This window comes from Zeus faber (genome assembly GCF_960531495.2).
Source record: "Zeus faber genome assembly, chromosome: 19".
In the NCBI taxonomy this organism is placed as follows: domain Eukaryota; kingdom Metazoa; phylum Chordata; class Actinopteri; order Zeiformes; family Zeidae; genus Zeus; species Zeus faber.
The window spans coordinates 24927349-24943929 of record NC_137206.1 but is presented as its reverse complement, the minus strand read 5'-3'; the positions used below and the strand labels follow the sequence as shown (position 1 = coordinate 24943929).

The window sequence follows — 16581 nt, the reverse complement described above, 5'->3', positions numbered from 1 at the left end:
ATCTCTCTCTCTCTCTCTCTCTCTCTCTCTCTCTCTCTCACTCTCTCTCTCTCCCTCCCTCCATCTCTCTCTCTCTCTCTCTCTCTCTCTCTCTCTCTCTCACTCTCTCTCTCTCCCTCCCTCCATCTCTCTCTCTCTCTCACTCTCTCTCTCTCTCTCTCTCTCACTCTCTCTCTCTCCCTCCCTCCATCTCTCTCTCTCTCTCTCTCTCTCTCTCTCTCTCGCTCCTTCTCACGCCTCCCGCGCGCTTTAAAAAGGCTGCGTGTGCCAAACCGCACGAGTAGAGCGGAACTTACTGTAAAGTGCGCCCGGGACACCCGGTGCCCCCACTGCCACGGAACGCGGGAGCCCGTGGCGCGCTCCGTCCAGAAAGTCCACACCTTACACCGCCCGGCAGCATCCACCCATGCGGCGGGACCACGTGCGCACGCGTCCCGCTGCCGCTGCCGCTGCCGCTCACCCGGCGGCGGGTGTGCGCGTCACCCGCACCCCGGTGGTGCCATGGTTCGGGGTGTCGACCCTACCGACATGATCGTGTCCAACGTGAGCCTGGGCTGCCCCGGGTGTCCCGGCGGCGGCGGGGACGCGGGGTTGACCCGAGCCGGCGCCACCCTCAGTCCGACGGGCCACCTAGTGGTGGCGGCGTGCCTGGGCTTCATCGGCGTCTTCGGCCTCGTTAACAACTTGCTGGTGCTGGCGCTGTTCTGCCGGTACCGGACGCTGCGCACGCCCATCAACTGCGTCCTGCTCAGCCTGTCCGTGAGCGACCTGCTGGTGTCCGTGCTGGGCACGCCGCTCAGCTTCGCCGCTAGCACGCAGGGCCGCTGGCTCATCGGCCGCCGAGGGTGCGTGTGGTACGGCTTCATTAACGCGTGTCTGGGTGAGTCCGGGAATTGGTTTGGGTGTTGTTGTTGTTGTTGTTGTTGTTGTTGTTGTTGTTGTTGTTGTTTTTTACACCGACACCGATGTCCAAATGGATACTTACGGTTTTTTTTTGTATAGTAGCCATAAGCCAAAGTTTATAGTTTATAATAGTGTTCAAAATGGAAAATTAATTAAAACTGTTTACTGTGTCTGAATCCATGGGTAAAGGGTATGTGGTAAATCCATGATAAAGATATATTTTGTTATTTATATATATATATATATATATATATTTTTTTTTTTTTTTTTTTTGGGGGGGGGGGGGTGCTTTTGTCTTAGTTGTGGTAAATAGTAGTGTTCAAAATGGAAAAGGAGTTCTGGGTGTTAACACATGGGTCTTTTGATTGTAATGTTTGAGATTCTACAGTTTGTTTTTGGGAGGAGGTTGCTTTTCACAGTTGTTATAGTTTCTATTACATTTAAAGGCGAATTAAGGCTGCTAATACCTCCGAGTATTTTTTTTTTTATGTTTGGGTGTTTCAAAGGTACACCCATTATTTAAACATTATTTATAGAAGTGTAAGGTTCAAAATGGAAAATTAGTTAAGGCTTTTCAAATGTCTCGAGGTGAGTCCACGTGTATTTGGGTTTTAATTTTTGAGTATAATTAAGGTTTTAAGATTTAAAGGGATCCTGCAGGTTTATTATTTCAGGGGTGGGTGGTGTGGTATCGATTTTCATAAAATTATAATTTACATTTGGTTCAAAATGTAAAAAAAATATTTTTCTATAATAGAGGTATTAAACTTTAAAATTGCTGCCAGTTTGTAAACAAACACCTGGCTGAGTCCACGGGTGTTTTGATTGTAATGCTTGGGTGTATTAAGGGGATACTTCAGGAATATGATCTGATGGATAACCACTTTAAGGTGTGTTTGAGGTTCATTTACAGACAGGGCTGTCACCATAGGCTATGTAACAAGTAGGAAAGGCATTCCGTAATATCTGACCTTTTGGAAATTAAGTAAAGTTATATGTACCTAATGAATTGCAGTAAACTACAATCGTCCTACATTTGTGCACGGAAAAAAAATGTTTAGTTGTTGGGTAATTGAAAAAAGAGCATCATCGAAATTGACAGGGGACATATTTGGGTGTAACACCGGGCTCGAAAGCAGATCCCTGTCAAAAACGGCGTCTCTGGACTGCGGTTGATCAAAAGCAGATCAAAATTGATCAAATTGCGTTTCATTAAAGAAAAGGAGGATATTACCCGCCATGCATAGTCAACATCCTCGTATCGTCATTTGGTCATTATTATTATTGGCCCTTTTTTTGCCCTTTTTGGGGGTTTGGTGTGATCTTGACTCAGATCACTTTATTCAAACGAATAAATATGTTAAAAATGCACATTTACACACTTGACATGACTTGATATCCATAACTTAGTAGCTACATAACATGTGTAACAACAGAAATAAATATGGATTGGATTTCTAAACTATACTATAAACTATACTTTATATACTATATTTGTGCCTCTGACACAGAGTATTATATGCTACATGTTATTTAATTTGACTGATCAATATTCAACACTAAATGTATTGGCTTGTATATGGCTTATCCTGGATCGTGCTGTGTCTTTGGAGGAGCTTGGCAGTTTTACATCGCTAAAGCTCTGCATGTGATTTAAAATGGTAGGGGTTGTTGATGTTTCACTGGAAGATGCTTCAGCGGGGCGAGAGGCTTTTCTTGGGTACAGCCTTTTTTTAAATTTTCTTTTGCTCGGGGGTAAATATTTGTCCCACTACTGCCCTGTTCCCAGGAGGCCAGAATGTCGTTTCATTTCTTCTTATTTTTCTTAAATTGTAGACAATCAATGCAGTAATACTTTAAGATGAATCCCTCCTTGTCTCCACTGGCTTTTTGGGGCTTACGCTTCGGAGATGTCCAGGGCAATGTGCCCTGTGCCGGGCTCGGTGCCGGCTGCTCCATTTGTTAATTCCCTAATGATTGGTTGTGCCTGGAGCCCCTGTTACCATCCATGACGACGCCAGACCTTCATCGATTGTTGCTGGAGCACCCTGGAATCTGAAAGCCTGTTGCTTCTCTGTCTGGAGAGAACAGGCTGATAAAGACAAAATAGTGGTAGAGAGGCAAGGAGAAGTGTGACTCCTGATTGGCCAGATCTCTCACCTCTCCGCCGCTCAAGCTCGCCTCTTTTTCTGTCTTCTCTCCATTCCCATGACACTTTCACACTCATTTTTCTCTCTCGCTCGCTCTCTCTCTCTCTCTCTCTCTCTCTCTCTCTCTCTCTCTCTCTCTCTCTCTCCCTCTCCCTTTCTCTCTCTCATTCTGCTGGTGACGGAAGCGGTCACTTAACAACCTTTTCAGAAGAAGAGAAGGCCGGTGTACTCTGCTCAACCGGTTCAGCAAACGGCGAAACGTGCAGTAATGTGCGGTGAAAACCAAAAAACTATTTAGAGAAAGATGGAAAGAGGAGGAAAAAAAAGTAGAAAAAAATTATTTACTACTGCTTTACTACTCACGGCTACTTATGAGTTGACAGGAAGCAGACCTAGCGGAATCATGCAATATTGTTGACCGATCGTAGGTAATGGTGCATCGGGGGGCACTGTGCGACAATTTCGACTAGGTTTGAAAGAGGGCCGTCCCCGGATACAGTGATCAGAGGTTATTCACCGTCCAATCTTTGGTCGCAACGCCGCCATATTGGCTCTGCAAGTCTGCCAATTTGGATCTCGCATGAAGTATACAGGAGCCTTAAGCCTCCTCATGGAGGAGGAGCGCCACGCTTGGAAATGCTGGTGTAGTTCCTATGGCTTCCTGTAGAGGCCAGACTTCTCACTCTCTCCACTTGGTTGGAAGACGTTTCAAGACATCTTTCCTCATTTTGAGGAATTGTTGAAGGACTAAGAAGTTTAACTTGTCATCTGAAATCCTACAAAGAGAAAAAAATCTGCCTCATTGACAAAAATATTGCTTGATTTTTCTTATTGATTATTCAGTGTAAGAGTCAGTGATGAGTTAGTCATTCACTGACTCAAACAAATCCAGAAACAACTTAAAGAAATCACCCCATCGTTTAAGTAATCCTCTTTTTTTTTTTCTTGCAATTCATCAAAAAAAAAGCGACCGATCTGTGATTCCAAAAAGGAGGCGTGCACCCAACCTTGTTCGCCGATCTGTGTATGGGTACATGGACGCAAAGAACACTCGCAGAGACAAATACCTCCGACCAGAGCAGAGCCTCCAGCGCTGTCACTGCCACCGCCGTAGTGATGCTGCGCCAGCTCAGTCTAATGATGCTGTCTAATCAGCGTCTGTGTTGGTGGTAACGACTCAGTCTAATAAGGCTTGAGTACCTGTAACCCGGCGCTGGAGGCTGGATTGACTGATTAGTCGCCGTTCAAGCACCAATCACTTCACGCCACATTTCGCGTTCACTTGACGCTAATGTCTATTACAGTGTTTCACGCATGTCGTGACACTTTGGTTATATACAGAAATCAGCGTGGCAAGTAATGCGAAGAGAAAGGGTGTGTGCTTGAAAGTGTGTGTTTGCTTCGCTGCATCTGTACATCTAAGGGATTTTTGGCTGGATCTCTGTGTGTGTAGGTTCTTACGTGTGTGTGGGATTCCTTTTGTGCGTCGTTGTGTTTGTTCACATTCATACGCTTGCTTCTTTGTGCCTTGATGCATATGTATGTTAGGTTTTATATTCTGATTGTCTATGATTGCCTATGTTTGTAAATTAGTTTTTGTGTGTGTTGATTTAGCGTTTTTTCATTACTGTGCATGGATTGATTTCCCTCTCTCCCTCCATCCCTCCTGTGCAGGCATTGTGTCACTGATCTCGCTGGCGGTTCTTTCCTACGAGCGTTACTGCACCATGCTGGCCCCCACCATCGCCGACAGCAGCGATTATGGCCCAGCCATCTCGGGCATCTGCTTCTCTTGGTTCTATGCCGTGGCGTGGACAGTGCCCCCCCTGCTGGGCTGGAGCAGCTACGGTCCGGAGGGGCCCGGCACCACCTGCTCGGTGGACTGGAGCACCAGGACCCCTAACAACATCTCCTACATCCTCTGCCTGTTCATCTTCTGCCTGGCACTGCCCTTCACCATCATCCTGTACTCCTACAGCAAGCTGCTCAGCGCCATCCAGCAGGTCGGTGTGTGTGTCAGGCGTTAAACCTGTAAAACCCAGATGTTTTCAACCTTGGGGTTACGAGCTCCATGTGGTGCCACATGATTTGCACGTGTGGTTTTCTAAGTTTTCTGATATATTGATTTGATTAATATAGTTTTAATGAAGAATATAGTTAAATAGGTTTGTTTATATAAAGTCCATTTGGAGAATGGACCGTGATCTATGATCTATGATGTAATAAAAGTAGGCATTCATACGAACATTCATATGAAACAGTTTCCTTATATGCAACTTGCAATATCTGCACTTTGAGCAGTAATGCACAGTATTTAATGTTCACTATAAAGCTGGCCCACATTACACGTTTTTTTTTTCAAATCTTAACAGATGTTGGAAGTTTGACAGACCCGTCACCCCCACACATAACGACATATATTGATACATTAAAGAGCTTTGTTCCTGTAGTGTGTGGAGATGAACCGTTCACCCCAAACAGCAGCACACACCTACAGATTCCATTCACATTCACATTCACAGTAGAGATGCACCGATCAATCGGCCGGTGACTGGAATCAGCTTGTTTTCAGCTTTATTCGACCATGACTGGTGACGGGCTGATCAGTATCAGATATATCCAATTCTGTGCAGGTCAAATGTACACGCATATGTGACCCACCGTAGATTTGAGGTACTTTTGGTGCCATTTCACTTTTTTCACGTCATTGGAAAGTGATTCAAGATTCAAGAGGTTTATTCGTCACATACATATACATACTTTCATACATATATGCAGTGAAAGTGAATGCAGTGAATGAGTGGAGAATCAGAGCTTCGAAACAAGGTGTCACTTGTGCGAATCAAGCAAATAATTTTAAAGCTGTGGCTTTTTAATGATAAGGGTGCGGTAAACTGTTTCTGAGATAATCTTTCACTCTCAAAGTTTTCCGAAGGCTCCGCGTCTTGTTTACGGAAGTTACGTCACCTTCCTTATTCGTATGTTACACCGCTTACACAACAATGAATCCAGTTGTGTGTATAAAACATTAAGATTTAAAGGTTGATCTCTATCAAAACGGTTTCACATTGTGACTTCACATCACATGGAATATGGAGGAATGATCTTCACCTGGACTGTCGATTTAAAGGAAACGATCAATCAGCGTTCAACATCTTGGTAAGTGAACTGCGTTTCCCCATGTAATCGAATGGGAATATTTAACTCCACGGTTTAACATTTATCTACTATTTATAAATCAAACTCGGCTTTGAAAATACACTACTCACAAAAAGTTAGGGATATTCGGCTTTCGGGTGAAATTTCAGGATGAACCTAAAATGCACTATAACCTTTACAGGTGAACTTAATTTGACCTTCTCTAAACTTTTGAATGCACATGTCCAACTGTTCAATGTTTCAGTACTTTTTGCACAACTTGCTTCTCCAACTAGGAGCTGAACGGCAAAATTCACAACAGGTGTTGATCCATGAATCGACCAATACATTTCCTGGTTCAATTAGAATTGGTATTTAAACAGTCCTCTTCATCATGCTGTTCACATTTTGACATCATGAGACCAGACGACACCTAACAATTGATCAACAGTACCTCGCCATTGCGAGGCTTCAAACAGGATGTTCTCAGAGGGAAGTGGCCACTGAGCTTAGAGTGTCACAGAGCATCATCAGCAGGTTGCAACAGAGATACAGAGAGACTGGAAGAGTCACAGAAAGGCATGGAAGTGGACGTCCTTGGGCCACATCCCACACTGATGAGCGCTTCATTGTGAACAGTGCCCTGCGGAACCGGATGATGAATGCCACTCAACTCCAGGCACATTTAAGGGAGGTGAGGGGCACCCAAGTGTCACGTCAGACCATTTGAAACCGTTTACATCAGCGTGGTCTGCGTGCTAGATGACCTGCGTGGGTACCTGACCACACCACCAGGCACAGGCATCATCGTCTTGCACGAGCCAGGGAGAAATTGACGCCGGACGAGGGACTAGTGATTCAAGATTCAAAATTCAAGATTCAAGATTCAAGATTTTTATTTGTCACATACATATACATACTTTCATACATATATGCAGTGAAATGTAATGCAACGCACCCGGTGATAACACACAATATGTCCTAGGAAAAAAAAAAAAATATTTCTAATAGACCGACTAACTGACTCCTAAAACGTAATACAGTAAGTTAAATACTTGAAGAATAAAATAAAAATATATAGAATAAAAAAAAATACAATAAAAATAAAATGAAATAAAATGGAATAGATAGAGGGAATATGCTTATGTATATACAGATAAGTGGGCCTCAGTGCTGTTCTCTGCTGAAAGTCGATTCACGTTGAGCAGAAATGATGGCCGCCAACGATGTTGGAGACGTCAAGGAGAGCGCTATGCATCAGCCACTGTTGGTGGTGGTGGTGTTACAGTGTGGGCAGGTGTGTCTAGTCAATACAGAACTGCCCTACACTTTGTGAATGGTACAGTGACAAGCCCATACTACCTGAATAACATCATTAATCCAGTCATTGTGCCCCTGGCTGAACAACACAGGCCTCATTTCATCTTCATGGACAACAATGCTCCAGCTCATCAAGGTCGCATCATTAGGGAACGGCTGCTGGAGACTGGGGCACCTCAAATGGAGTGGCCTGCACTTTCTCCAGACCTGAATCCCAGAGAAAACCTATGGGATCAGCTGGATCGCCGTGTAGAGGCTCGTAACTCTGTGCCCCAGAACCTCAATGACCTGAGGGCCGCCCTTCAAGAAGAGTGGGGTGCCATGCCTCAGCAGACAATAAGTCGACTTGTGAACAGCATGAGACGTCGTTGTCAAGCTGTAATTGATGCTCAAGGGCACATGACAAGTTATTGAGACATTGACATTTTTTGTTGTGGTAAACCCACCGCTGTTGTTGGCTTTTGTTTCAATAAATAGTTTGAGTTGAGGAAATCACCATTGGATGCTTCTGCTTAAATGCCCTACTTTCATGATATAATATGGCTGGGGCTGGCTGTATGACTTTTTACTATATATCCATATAATTTAAACGAGATGTAGGGTGATTTGTATCGATATAAATACATAATATATAATTATATATATATAAATATATAAATATATATATATAATTTAATGTTGCTTTAAAATACATAACCGGTTTCTTCCGTAAAGCCGTCCCGGTGTTTGCCTCTCTCACATGCTCTGTGCAACGATGCCCACGTGCAGGGGGAGAGTGAGGGCAGAGAGACAGAGTCCGCTCAGCGGAGTCCACTTATAATATGCCACGGGCCACGGCGTATTTGCAACCGAGCCGTGAGAAGAAGTCGGGTAGGAATCTTTTCAGAAGCAATCTTAGCTTGGATTGTGCTGCAGAGCTGGATTTTATTAAAAATATAATAAAATTTAAAAAAAATGCTCTGTCCAGTAACATAGAGTACTTTTTATATTTTGAGATTTGTTTGAGTGAGAGTGAGAGAAGGGCCTGTAACCTGCAGTTTTGAAGAAAATGTAAAAGTCACTTAATAGTCAATGTTTTATTATGAACAAACAATTGAATTTTCCATTGAAGAAAAGTTACAAAAATGTTTGTGTATGTTGTCAGTTATAGTTCTTGGAAAGAAGAAAGAATCAGCCAAAATCTGAATCTGCGGGTCAGATTTAAAAAATATTGGAAATCGGAATCGGCCGAGAAAATTGCAATCGTGGCATCTCTAAACCAGAGACCTGATCTTGCGAAGCCACACCAGCGAGTCCCGAATCTCAAAGCTTGCGCCATCAAACGTGACTTTAGAATAAACAAACATAGCGGGAGACGGGCGAGGACTAGCGGTGCTATTTTTGACACAATTTGTTAATTGAAAATCCAAAATGAAAACTAAAGAAACGGATGAAGTCAACGAGACGGCGTGAACTTGGACTTTACGTGTTCTTGGAGCATAGCCGGACTGGCCATCGAGTCAAACCCCATTGGGCCGGTCACTCTGCAGGCCGCAAGAGCAGCCCATTAGGTGGCACGGTGGCGCAGTGCATTGCACTGCTGCCTCACAACAAGAAGGTCCTCCATTCAATTCCCACCTGGGGTGCTGTTGGCACTGTGCTCTGGCGGGTTATGTCCCAAATAGGAGCCTTTCTGTGTGGGGGTTGCATGTTCTCCCTGTGCTCACATGGGGTTTCCTCCGCCTCACATCAGTAAGGAACCCCACCAACAACATGCACACATCACCAGCGACTGACACCTCGTCCCAGGCACTTCGACAAATGCTGCCCCCTGCTCCTGGCTGCCCCCCAGAGGAAGGACAAGCCAGGATAGAAGAAATGCAGAGGCCACATTTCACTGGCCACCACCCAAAAAGTGTGTGTGTGTGTGTGTGTGTGTGTGTGTGTGTGTGTGTGTGTGTGTGTGTGTGTGTGTGTGTGTGTGTGTGTGTGTGTGTGTGTGTGTGTGCAGTGTGTCATGTGATGAATAAAGATTCTTCTTATACAAAAATTACCAAATCGGTTAAAAAGGACAAAAATCTGAGTAGAAAGGGGAAAGGCGGCACCAAAAGGGCTAGAGATCACTTCAAGCTGATTTTACAACTTGCATTAAAATAAGTTTTTTAAATTTAAATATTATTCTATTGTTTATAGACCCACAATCCAGGCCGGAAGTAATGGCCTGTACCTTGGCAGGAAGCCAAAAAAAATGTACAGTACTTAAATTTTGTTCAATTTTAGATATTATTTAGAGTTTTTCTTTATTTAAATATTATTTATTAACTGTACTTTAGAAGTGCAAATTTATACAGTCAGTGCTGGAGGTTTGTAATTATTTGTTGTTTATAGACCCTGAAGAGTAATTCCTTCAAGTTTAAAGGTTTTAAGTGATCAGATTCGCAATGGCATTATCTGACTTATTTTCTTTGTTGAAATAGATGACACAGCCTGTTCAAATACTGACATTCATAAAACACTGACTGCCGGAATCTATCATGGTCCCATGATCCTCACAGTGGTGGCCTGCTGGCAACAAACCTTCCCTTTTCTCTTAAAATAGCTCTGTTTTAGTGTTAGAGTAACCTAGAGTATCCATCCATTATGCTTGTAAGTCATCAAGGGCTGGTGTATTTGTACTGTAAATGTGTCCATGGAGTGTGGCTGGTGGATGGTATGGGTAAAAAAAGTCGAGCGCCATTTTTTCTTAGTCCTAGACCGTTCCTGTAGTGTGCATCTCTTTAGAAATGCTTTTCTTCACCCCCGTTGCTCTCAGCTCCTTCGAGGAGACGAGCTGTAGGCGTGTTGACTTGGGATGGACGATCTGTTTCGGCACCCTTAAATGTGACCTCATCAACCAGTCATGATTTTGGCAGTTTGTTTGTCTATTTTTTGAGATGTGAGTCATGGGGGATTAGAGTCCCAGTTTCTGTCTGGTTGCAAGTCCTGTGATATTGGGGTAAAAGTGTCAAAAATGTACTTTATTCTTTTAGCGTGGCTCGGGGGTATAGCGGTAACAATTGGTTCTATCCCCAGCTCTTAGTAGAACGTCAAAGTGACCTTGAGCAAGGCACCGAACCCAAACTGCTCCCGATGAGCAGGTTTGAGCCCTGCAAGGCGGCTTATACCATTGGTGTATGATTGTGAGTGCGTGAATAAGGTGCTACATCAAATTCGGTCCATTTCACATAAAAAGCTTTTTACCGTCTTCCTACGAGACAATATCTCACAGTTTCTGTCTTTTTTGCACTCGGTTTAACATTCCAATTCTTAGATCTTACATCTTAGCTCGTATTTCTTTGGTGGTTTAAATACTGTATATCTGCAGTGCAATAAAGGGTCTACACTATGTATGAAGTTCTCCATCATTGATCTTGTTGGGACCCTGAATGGTATTTAGATATAACTTTACATTTTCTTTTCTTTCATGCATCACCTCAAAGTTGTAATTTCAACGGGAAACAAAAAATGGATGAAAGAGCCCTGCCCTGTATGCGGCAAAGAAGACACCGGTTTGGAAGCTTTCAGAAAGGGCATCCCTTCAAAATTTTATAGATGGATTTCAACAGATATTAATGATGAAAAAACCCTCTACATTTGAGAGTTATATTTAGTTTTCAAAAGTGGGAGTAGAATATCTTAAAACTAATGAACTCTGTATTACAAAGCTGGATCAAGCAATATTTCTGCTAATCAGATTGAATGAGAAGATTCCCCGTAATGTGAACGATCACTAAATGCTGATGAGCGCCCTAAGAATCATCTCCACAATCTACCACTACATGTGCTTTTCTGTGTTCTCCTTTTTAATCTTAACTACCTTGTAATCTTTTATTTTATGGTGAAGGGTTTTAAGGGCTGAACAATATGCGCAAATAATCATATTACGATTTTTTTTAGACCAATATTGCGATTTTGTATGTGACTTTTAAAATTCCTTATCTTCTGTTTTATTCACTAAACACAAGCAATATATCATTCTATAATATGACCAACACAACACTGGATACTGTCAACATATAAACTGCTCTTTCCTGGATGAATTGATGCTTGAATTGATATGAATAACATGTCTTTATTGAACAATTGATTTGTAAAATGAAAAAACTTCACAGTCGAATATTGACTCATTGATTTAACTTCAAGTCTTATAATTGTTTGAATCTGAAAAAGAACATTCAAAAATATATATATATATATATATATATATATATATATATAATTTATTTATTTTAATCGCAGGCTTTGCGATTTGAAAATTGCGTTCTGTTAAAAGTTTTAATTTGAATAATCGTTCAGCCCGACAATTACTTGTAGCTTGTAGAATTGACAAGCTCACCAAGCAAATGCGTATCCATTGTGGGCGTCCATGTTTGTCCGAACTGAGGCAACGGAACAAATTTACCTCGGAGGCGGGAACTACCAATTGGGAGTAGCCGATTTCTGACTTTCGATCGAACGCAGCATCAAACACAAACAAAAATGATTCCAGGATAAAATAATTTGACGATGGATGATAAAATGGAAAACAACCTAGGAAGGTTACGTTTCCTTATCTCAAGTGAGAAAGTCGAGCTTTTGCCGTTTCTAAGAACAACAACCTGATAACATGAAGAGCTGACAGTTGCAGTTAAGCGTCTGGGCTTTGGCATTTTCAAAAGCTTAAAAGTGTAAAAAATAAATAAATAATAATGGTCCCAGTGGGGTCATTGTGCAGGCCCGGTGTTAATGACAGGATTACTGAGGAGCAGTGCAGTGTCTTCATTAGAGGCCCGGCGGAGGCTCATCATTAAACCTTTAGGCTTGTTAGGGTTTGGCATTCTCTCTCTGCAAATATCAGCACATAGTGTGTGTGTGTGTGTGTGTGTGTGTGTGTGTGTGTGTGTGTGTGTGTGTGTGTGTGTGTGTGTGCGTGCGTGCGTGCGTGCGTGCGTGTGTGACCTATAGCATTCCTTGTCCTGTCCATTTGATTATATTTGTCCAGTCTTTGGCATTTTTGGACATTCTGCACAAGCAAACTTTAATTTGCAATCATTTAATTTATTTTATCATCTTGGTCCTCCAGCCAACACCTACTGTATATATATACATTACAGTATGTTTCATATCAACTATATTATTATAACTATTATTTTGTCAAATAATTAAGTAAGTTGTTTATCACAACTACAGTATCAAAACATCTCAGGTTGTATTTGATTATTGAGTCACAACTGGAAGTCTGTTTTTTTCAATCAAATGTGGATTTCTGTGGTGGACAAAGGGGAATACTGTCCATTTTCAGCCTGAAAATGGACAGTATTCCCCTTCCCCACGCACACATAGTCTAAACTATGTGTGCTTGAAAAGTACTTGAAAAAAAACCACAATCATTGGAAACCTGTGATATTCCCCCTGGCTTTGTTATCCAAAACCTAACGTACTATTTTGCAGAATCGATTTTACGACATACATGATTCCAGGGAAACATTTAATCCATGGTTGCAAATAGTCAGGGTGGGGATAGTCTCGGCCATTATTGCCGAAAACAGGTGGTATTTTCTTTTAACTTAATATATACAAGTCCAGGTGTAATATTTTATTAACTTAGACTGCAGGTTCAATTCTTACTGTGATTTGTTATTAATTCATTTTGACATTTTTTATCTTTGTTTTTCTCTACACTTCACACATTTTTTCATCTAATCTCTTTGGTAGAAGCCAATTAAATTTCCACTGAAATTACAGTTATGCACAGATGAGTGACACAGAATGATTACGTTATATAGATACTTCATTATTTATTCAGGGAAATTCTTGGCATTACGGCAGCACCTTTCAGCATGCAGTAATAAAAATAATAAAAAAGTAGGCACTATGCAAAAAAATGACTCAATTAAAAATGGGAAAAAAATAAATAAGAACAAAACAAGAATAAAAAACCCAGACATCTTTTTATGACGTTTGATTAGTAGAACGCAGGCTACTGCGAGTGATAATTTCACTCGCAGTAGCCTGCGATTTAAAACCTTTTTAAATTGATGGATATTATTTTTTTCGACGCTTGAGTAAATATGTAAGTGCATTTTGTGCAACACGTCTTTAATAATCTTTTTCTCGACAACCTCGCAATAGATAAGGCGGAGTTGTTTCGCCATGGTTGTCTATGGCTAATCCTCTCTTTTTTCTCTGTTCATCATTAGTCGTATATCTTCCAAAAAAAGGAGGATAACATCGCTCCATGTCGCAGTGGGATTAGTGGCTCTATGTGCCTGCTTTTGGCAAAGTGATTCATTTTCTTTCTGCAATTTTCTTTTCACTTTTTAAACTTAAAAATATGTGAATTAAATGAATGAATGATTGAATTCAAGAGACAAAGGAAAATGAGACAGTGAGAAGATTTTAAGAAGAAAGAAACAGTCTTTATTTGTCACACAACACACCACACTACAACACATGCTTGCACACACACACACACACACATGCACATGCTTTGGATGGTGGCCGGTGAAATGGTTCCTCTGCATTTGACCCATCCTGGCTTGTCCTTCCTCCGGGGCCACAGCCAGGAGCAGTGGGCAGCGTACGTGGACGCGCCCGGGGACCAGGTGATAAGTGTCCATCGCTGGTCAGACGATGATGTGTGCATGTTTTTGAGGGGGGTCCTTACTGACGTGAGGTGGAGGAAACCCCATGTGAGCACGGGGAGAACATGCAAACTCCACACAGAAAGGCTCCTATTTGGGAGATAACCCACCGGAGCGGGAATCGAACCCAGGATTTGTGATTTGTGACTGAGACCTTTATCAGAGAGAGAGCGAGAGAGAGAGAGAGAGAGAGAGAGAGAGAGAGAGAGAGAGACAGACAGACAGACAGACAGACAGACAGACAGACAAAGGAAGAAAGAGAGAGACAAAGGAAGAAAGAGAGGGATGGAGAGAGAAGTTTGGTTCACATACAACTTTATCTCTTGGGACACTGTCGATCACTTTATTGTTTTTAATGTGTCTGTGTGTGTGTGTGTGTGTGTGTGTGTGTGTGTGTGTGTGTGTGTGTGTCAGAGGCCTAGGTGTAGGGTTACCTGTGGGAAGATAATCTCCTTTCACAGCACCACACGAATGCACAGCAACACACACACACACACACACGCATATAAACACACATTTACAAAGACACACACATAGCTATAGACACAAATGCACTGAGAAACACACACATACACACATATACAAACACACACACATAGCTAAAGACACAAATGCACTGAGAAACACACACAAACACACATATACAAACACACACACATAGCTAAAGACACAAATGCACTGAGAAACACACACACAAACACACATATACAAACACACACAATTAGCTATCGACACAAATGCACTGAGAAACACATACACACACACTACACACACACACACACACACACACACACACACACACATAAACACACATACCTGCCCCATGCTAAATGTCTGTTTCCTGCTTTGTTAAGGCTGCTATCATGTAGCGTGATCTAAGGATTAAACCAGGATCCAGTTTCTTTGTGCATAATTCCACACCATTTTCTTTTCGTCCCTGGCCGTATTTGCAGGTGAACTTGAGAATGTTGTCCATTGCTACTCGGTCATAATTTATATCACCAACCTCAACGAACTTCATTACTTCATCAACTTCTTCCGTTGTTACAACAACGGGTGTGTCGTCGTTCTCCTCTGGTGCTTCTTGAAAAAGTTGCGTTTCATCGTTGTTCTACAAGTCCAGGATTACGCAGGTATCAGATTCAGGATCGCTGTCGATCTCTGTGTCGCTGTCGGAGAACTGACTCTCATCGCGGATGTAATGAAATGTACTCCAGAACTAGCTCCTTACACTGACTTGGATCTATCGAACTGGTCAGATTAAGGTCCGAGATATGATTCAGAGCTTCGCCACCCACTTCGCGTAATCCATAACGATACAGAGAGGAAAGTTTTCACAGACAAGTGAGACGGAAACACTCCCGTGCTGCGCTTTAACTGTCCGTTTACGGAAGTGACGTAGGTGCGTGACGTGTTTCTTTGTCTTCTTCTTCTACGCCCTTTTTACAACAGTGGCCCTGTGTGTGTGAAAGTAGTACGATTTAAAGGCTGAATTCCATTAAAACAGTTTCACATTGTGACTTCATATAATATGGAATATGGATGAATGATCTTCACCTGGACTCTCGCTTTATAAAAAACCATCGATCGGCGTTATTCAGCGCTGTTCAGCGTCCCGGTAAGTGAACTGCTTTTCCCCATGTAATCTAACGGGAATATTTAACTCCATGGTTTAACATTTTTCTACTATTAATAAATCAAACTCGGTTTTGAAAATATGTTGAGAGATAAAAAAATACACAAAGTATCACAAATCTGGAAAAATCTAATTTTCCTTCAAGAAGGGTTTTTACAACTTATTTGGCTGCTCCTGGCGATTTTTGAAATGCGCAAGATGGCGGTTTTTGCTGTGGTGGGACACATATACAAACATACACACGTAGCTATAGAGAAGAAATGTACTGAGAAACACACACACACACACAAGTAAGGGTGAAAGCTTTTTCCAGAATGTGCTCAGTGGAAATGAGCGATATATGGCCAATAAATAATACCTGCAAGATGTGATCATGACTATTCCCTGTGTCACCGTGTCATTAAAATAAGATGTGGTTGTGTGAAGACGTTTCATGTGATGATGGTTTTGTTGTAGCAATATTAGGATACAATATATAAATATAATACATTAATATGATATTACATACAGGCCAAACTAAACATGAGATAATAATAATACTACCAAACACTATCAGAGAACGAGTCCACTAGTTAATCGATTGCGGATGCCGTTGTTCTCTCGGACGGATAAAATCAAAATGCTAAAATGGGTCGCTGCACCAACTGCCGCTGTGAGTAAACACACCAACACATGTGCAGTTGTGACTGTAACAGCAATATTTAAATATTACTGATTCAACACATTTATTTATTTTCGGTTGCATGTTTTGCTGTTTGCTGTCCCTATTCTTTATGTTAAAAAGTGGTTGCCA

At 41.9% G+C, this 16581-nt stretch overlaps 1 protein-coding gene across 1 annotated transcript in view; it reads left to right on the top strand.

The window, feature by feature from the left end:
- Nucleotides 1-322: 322 nt before the first annotated feature.
- Nucleotides 323-16581, top strand: part of tmtopsb (teleost multiple tissue opsin b) — a 34640-nt gene continuing 18381 nt past the window's right edge. Inside the window, exons 1-2 of the mRNA XM_080020573.1 lie at nt 323-880; nt 4728-5056. Coding sequence (XP_079876699.1) covers nt 502-880; nt 4728-5056 — 708 coding nt within the window. The 5' untranslated portion in view covers nt 323-501. The remainder of the gene's footprint in view (nt 881-4727; nt 5057-16581) is intronic.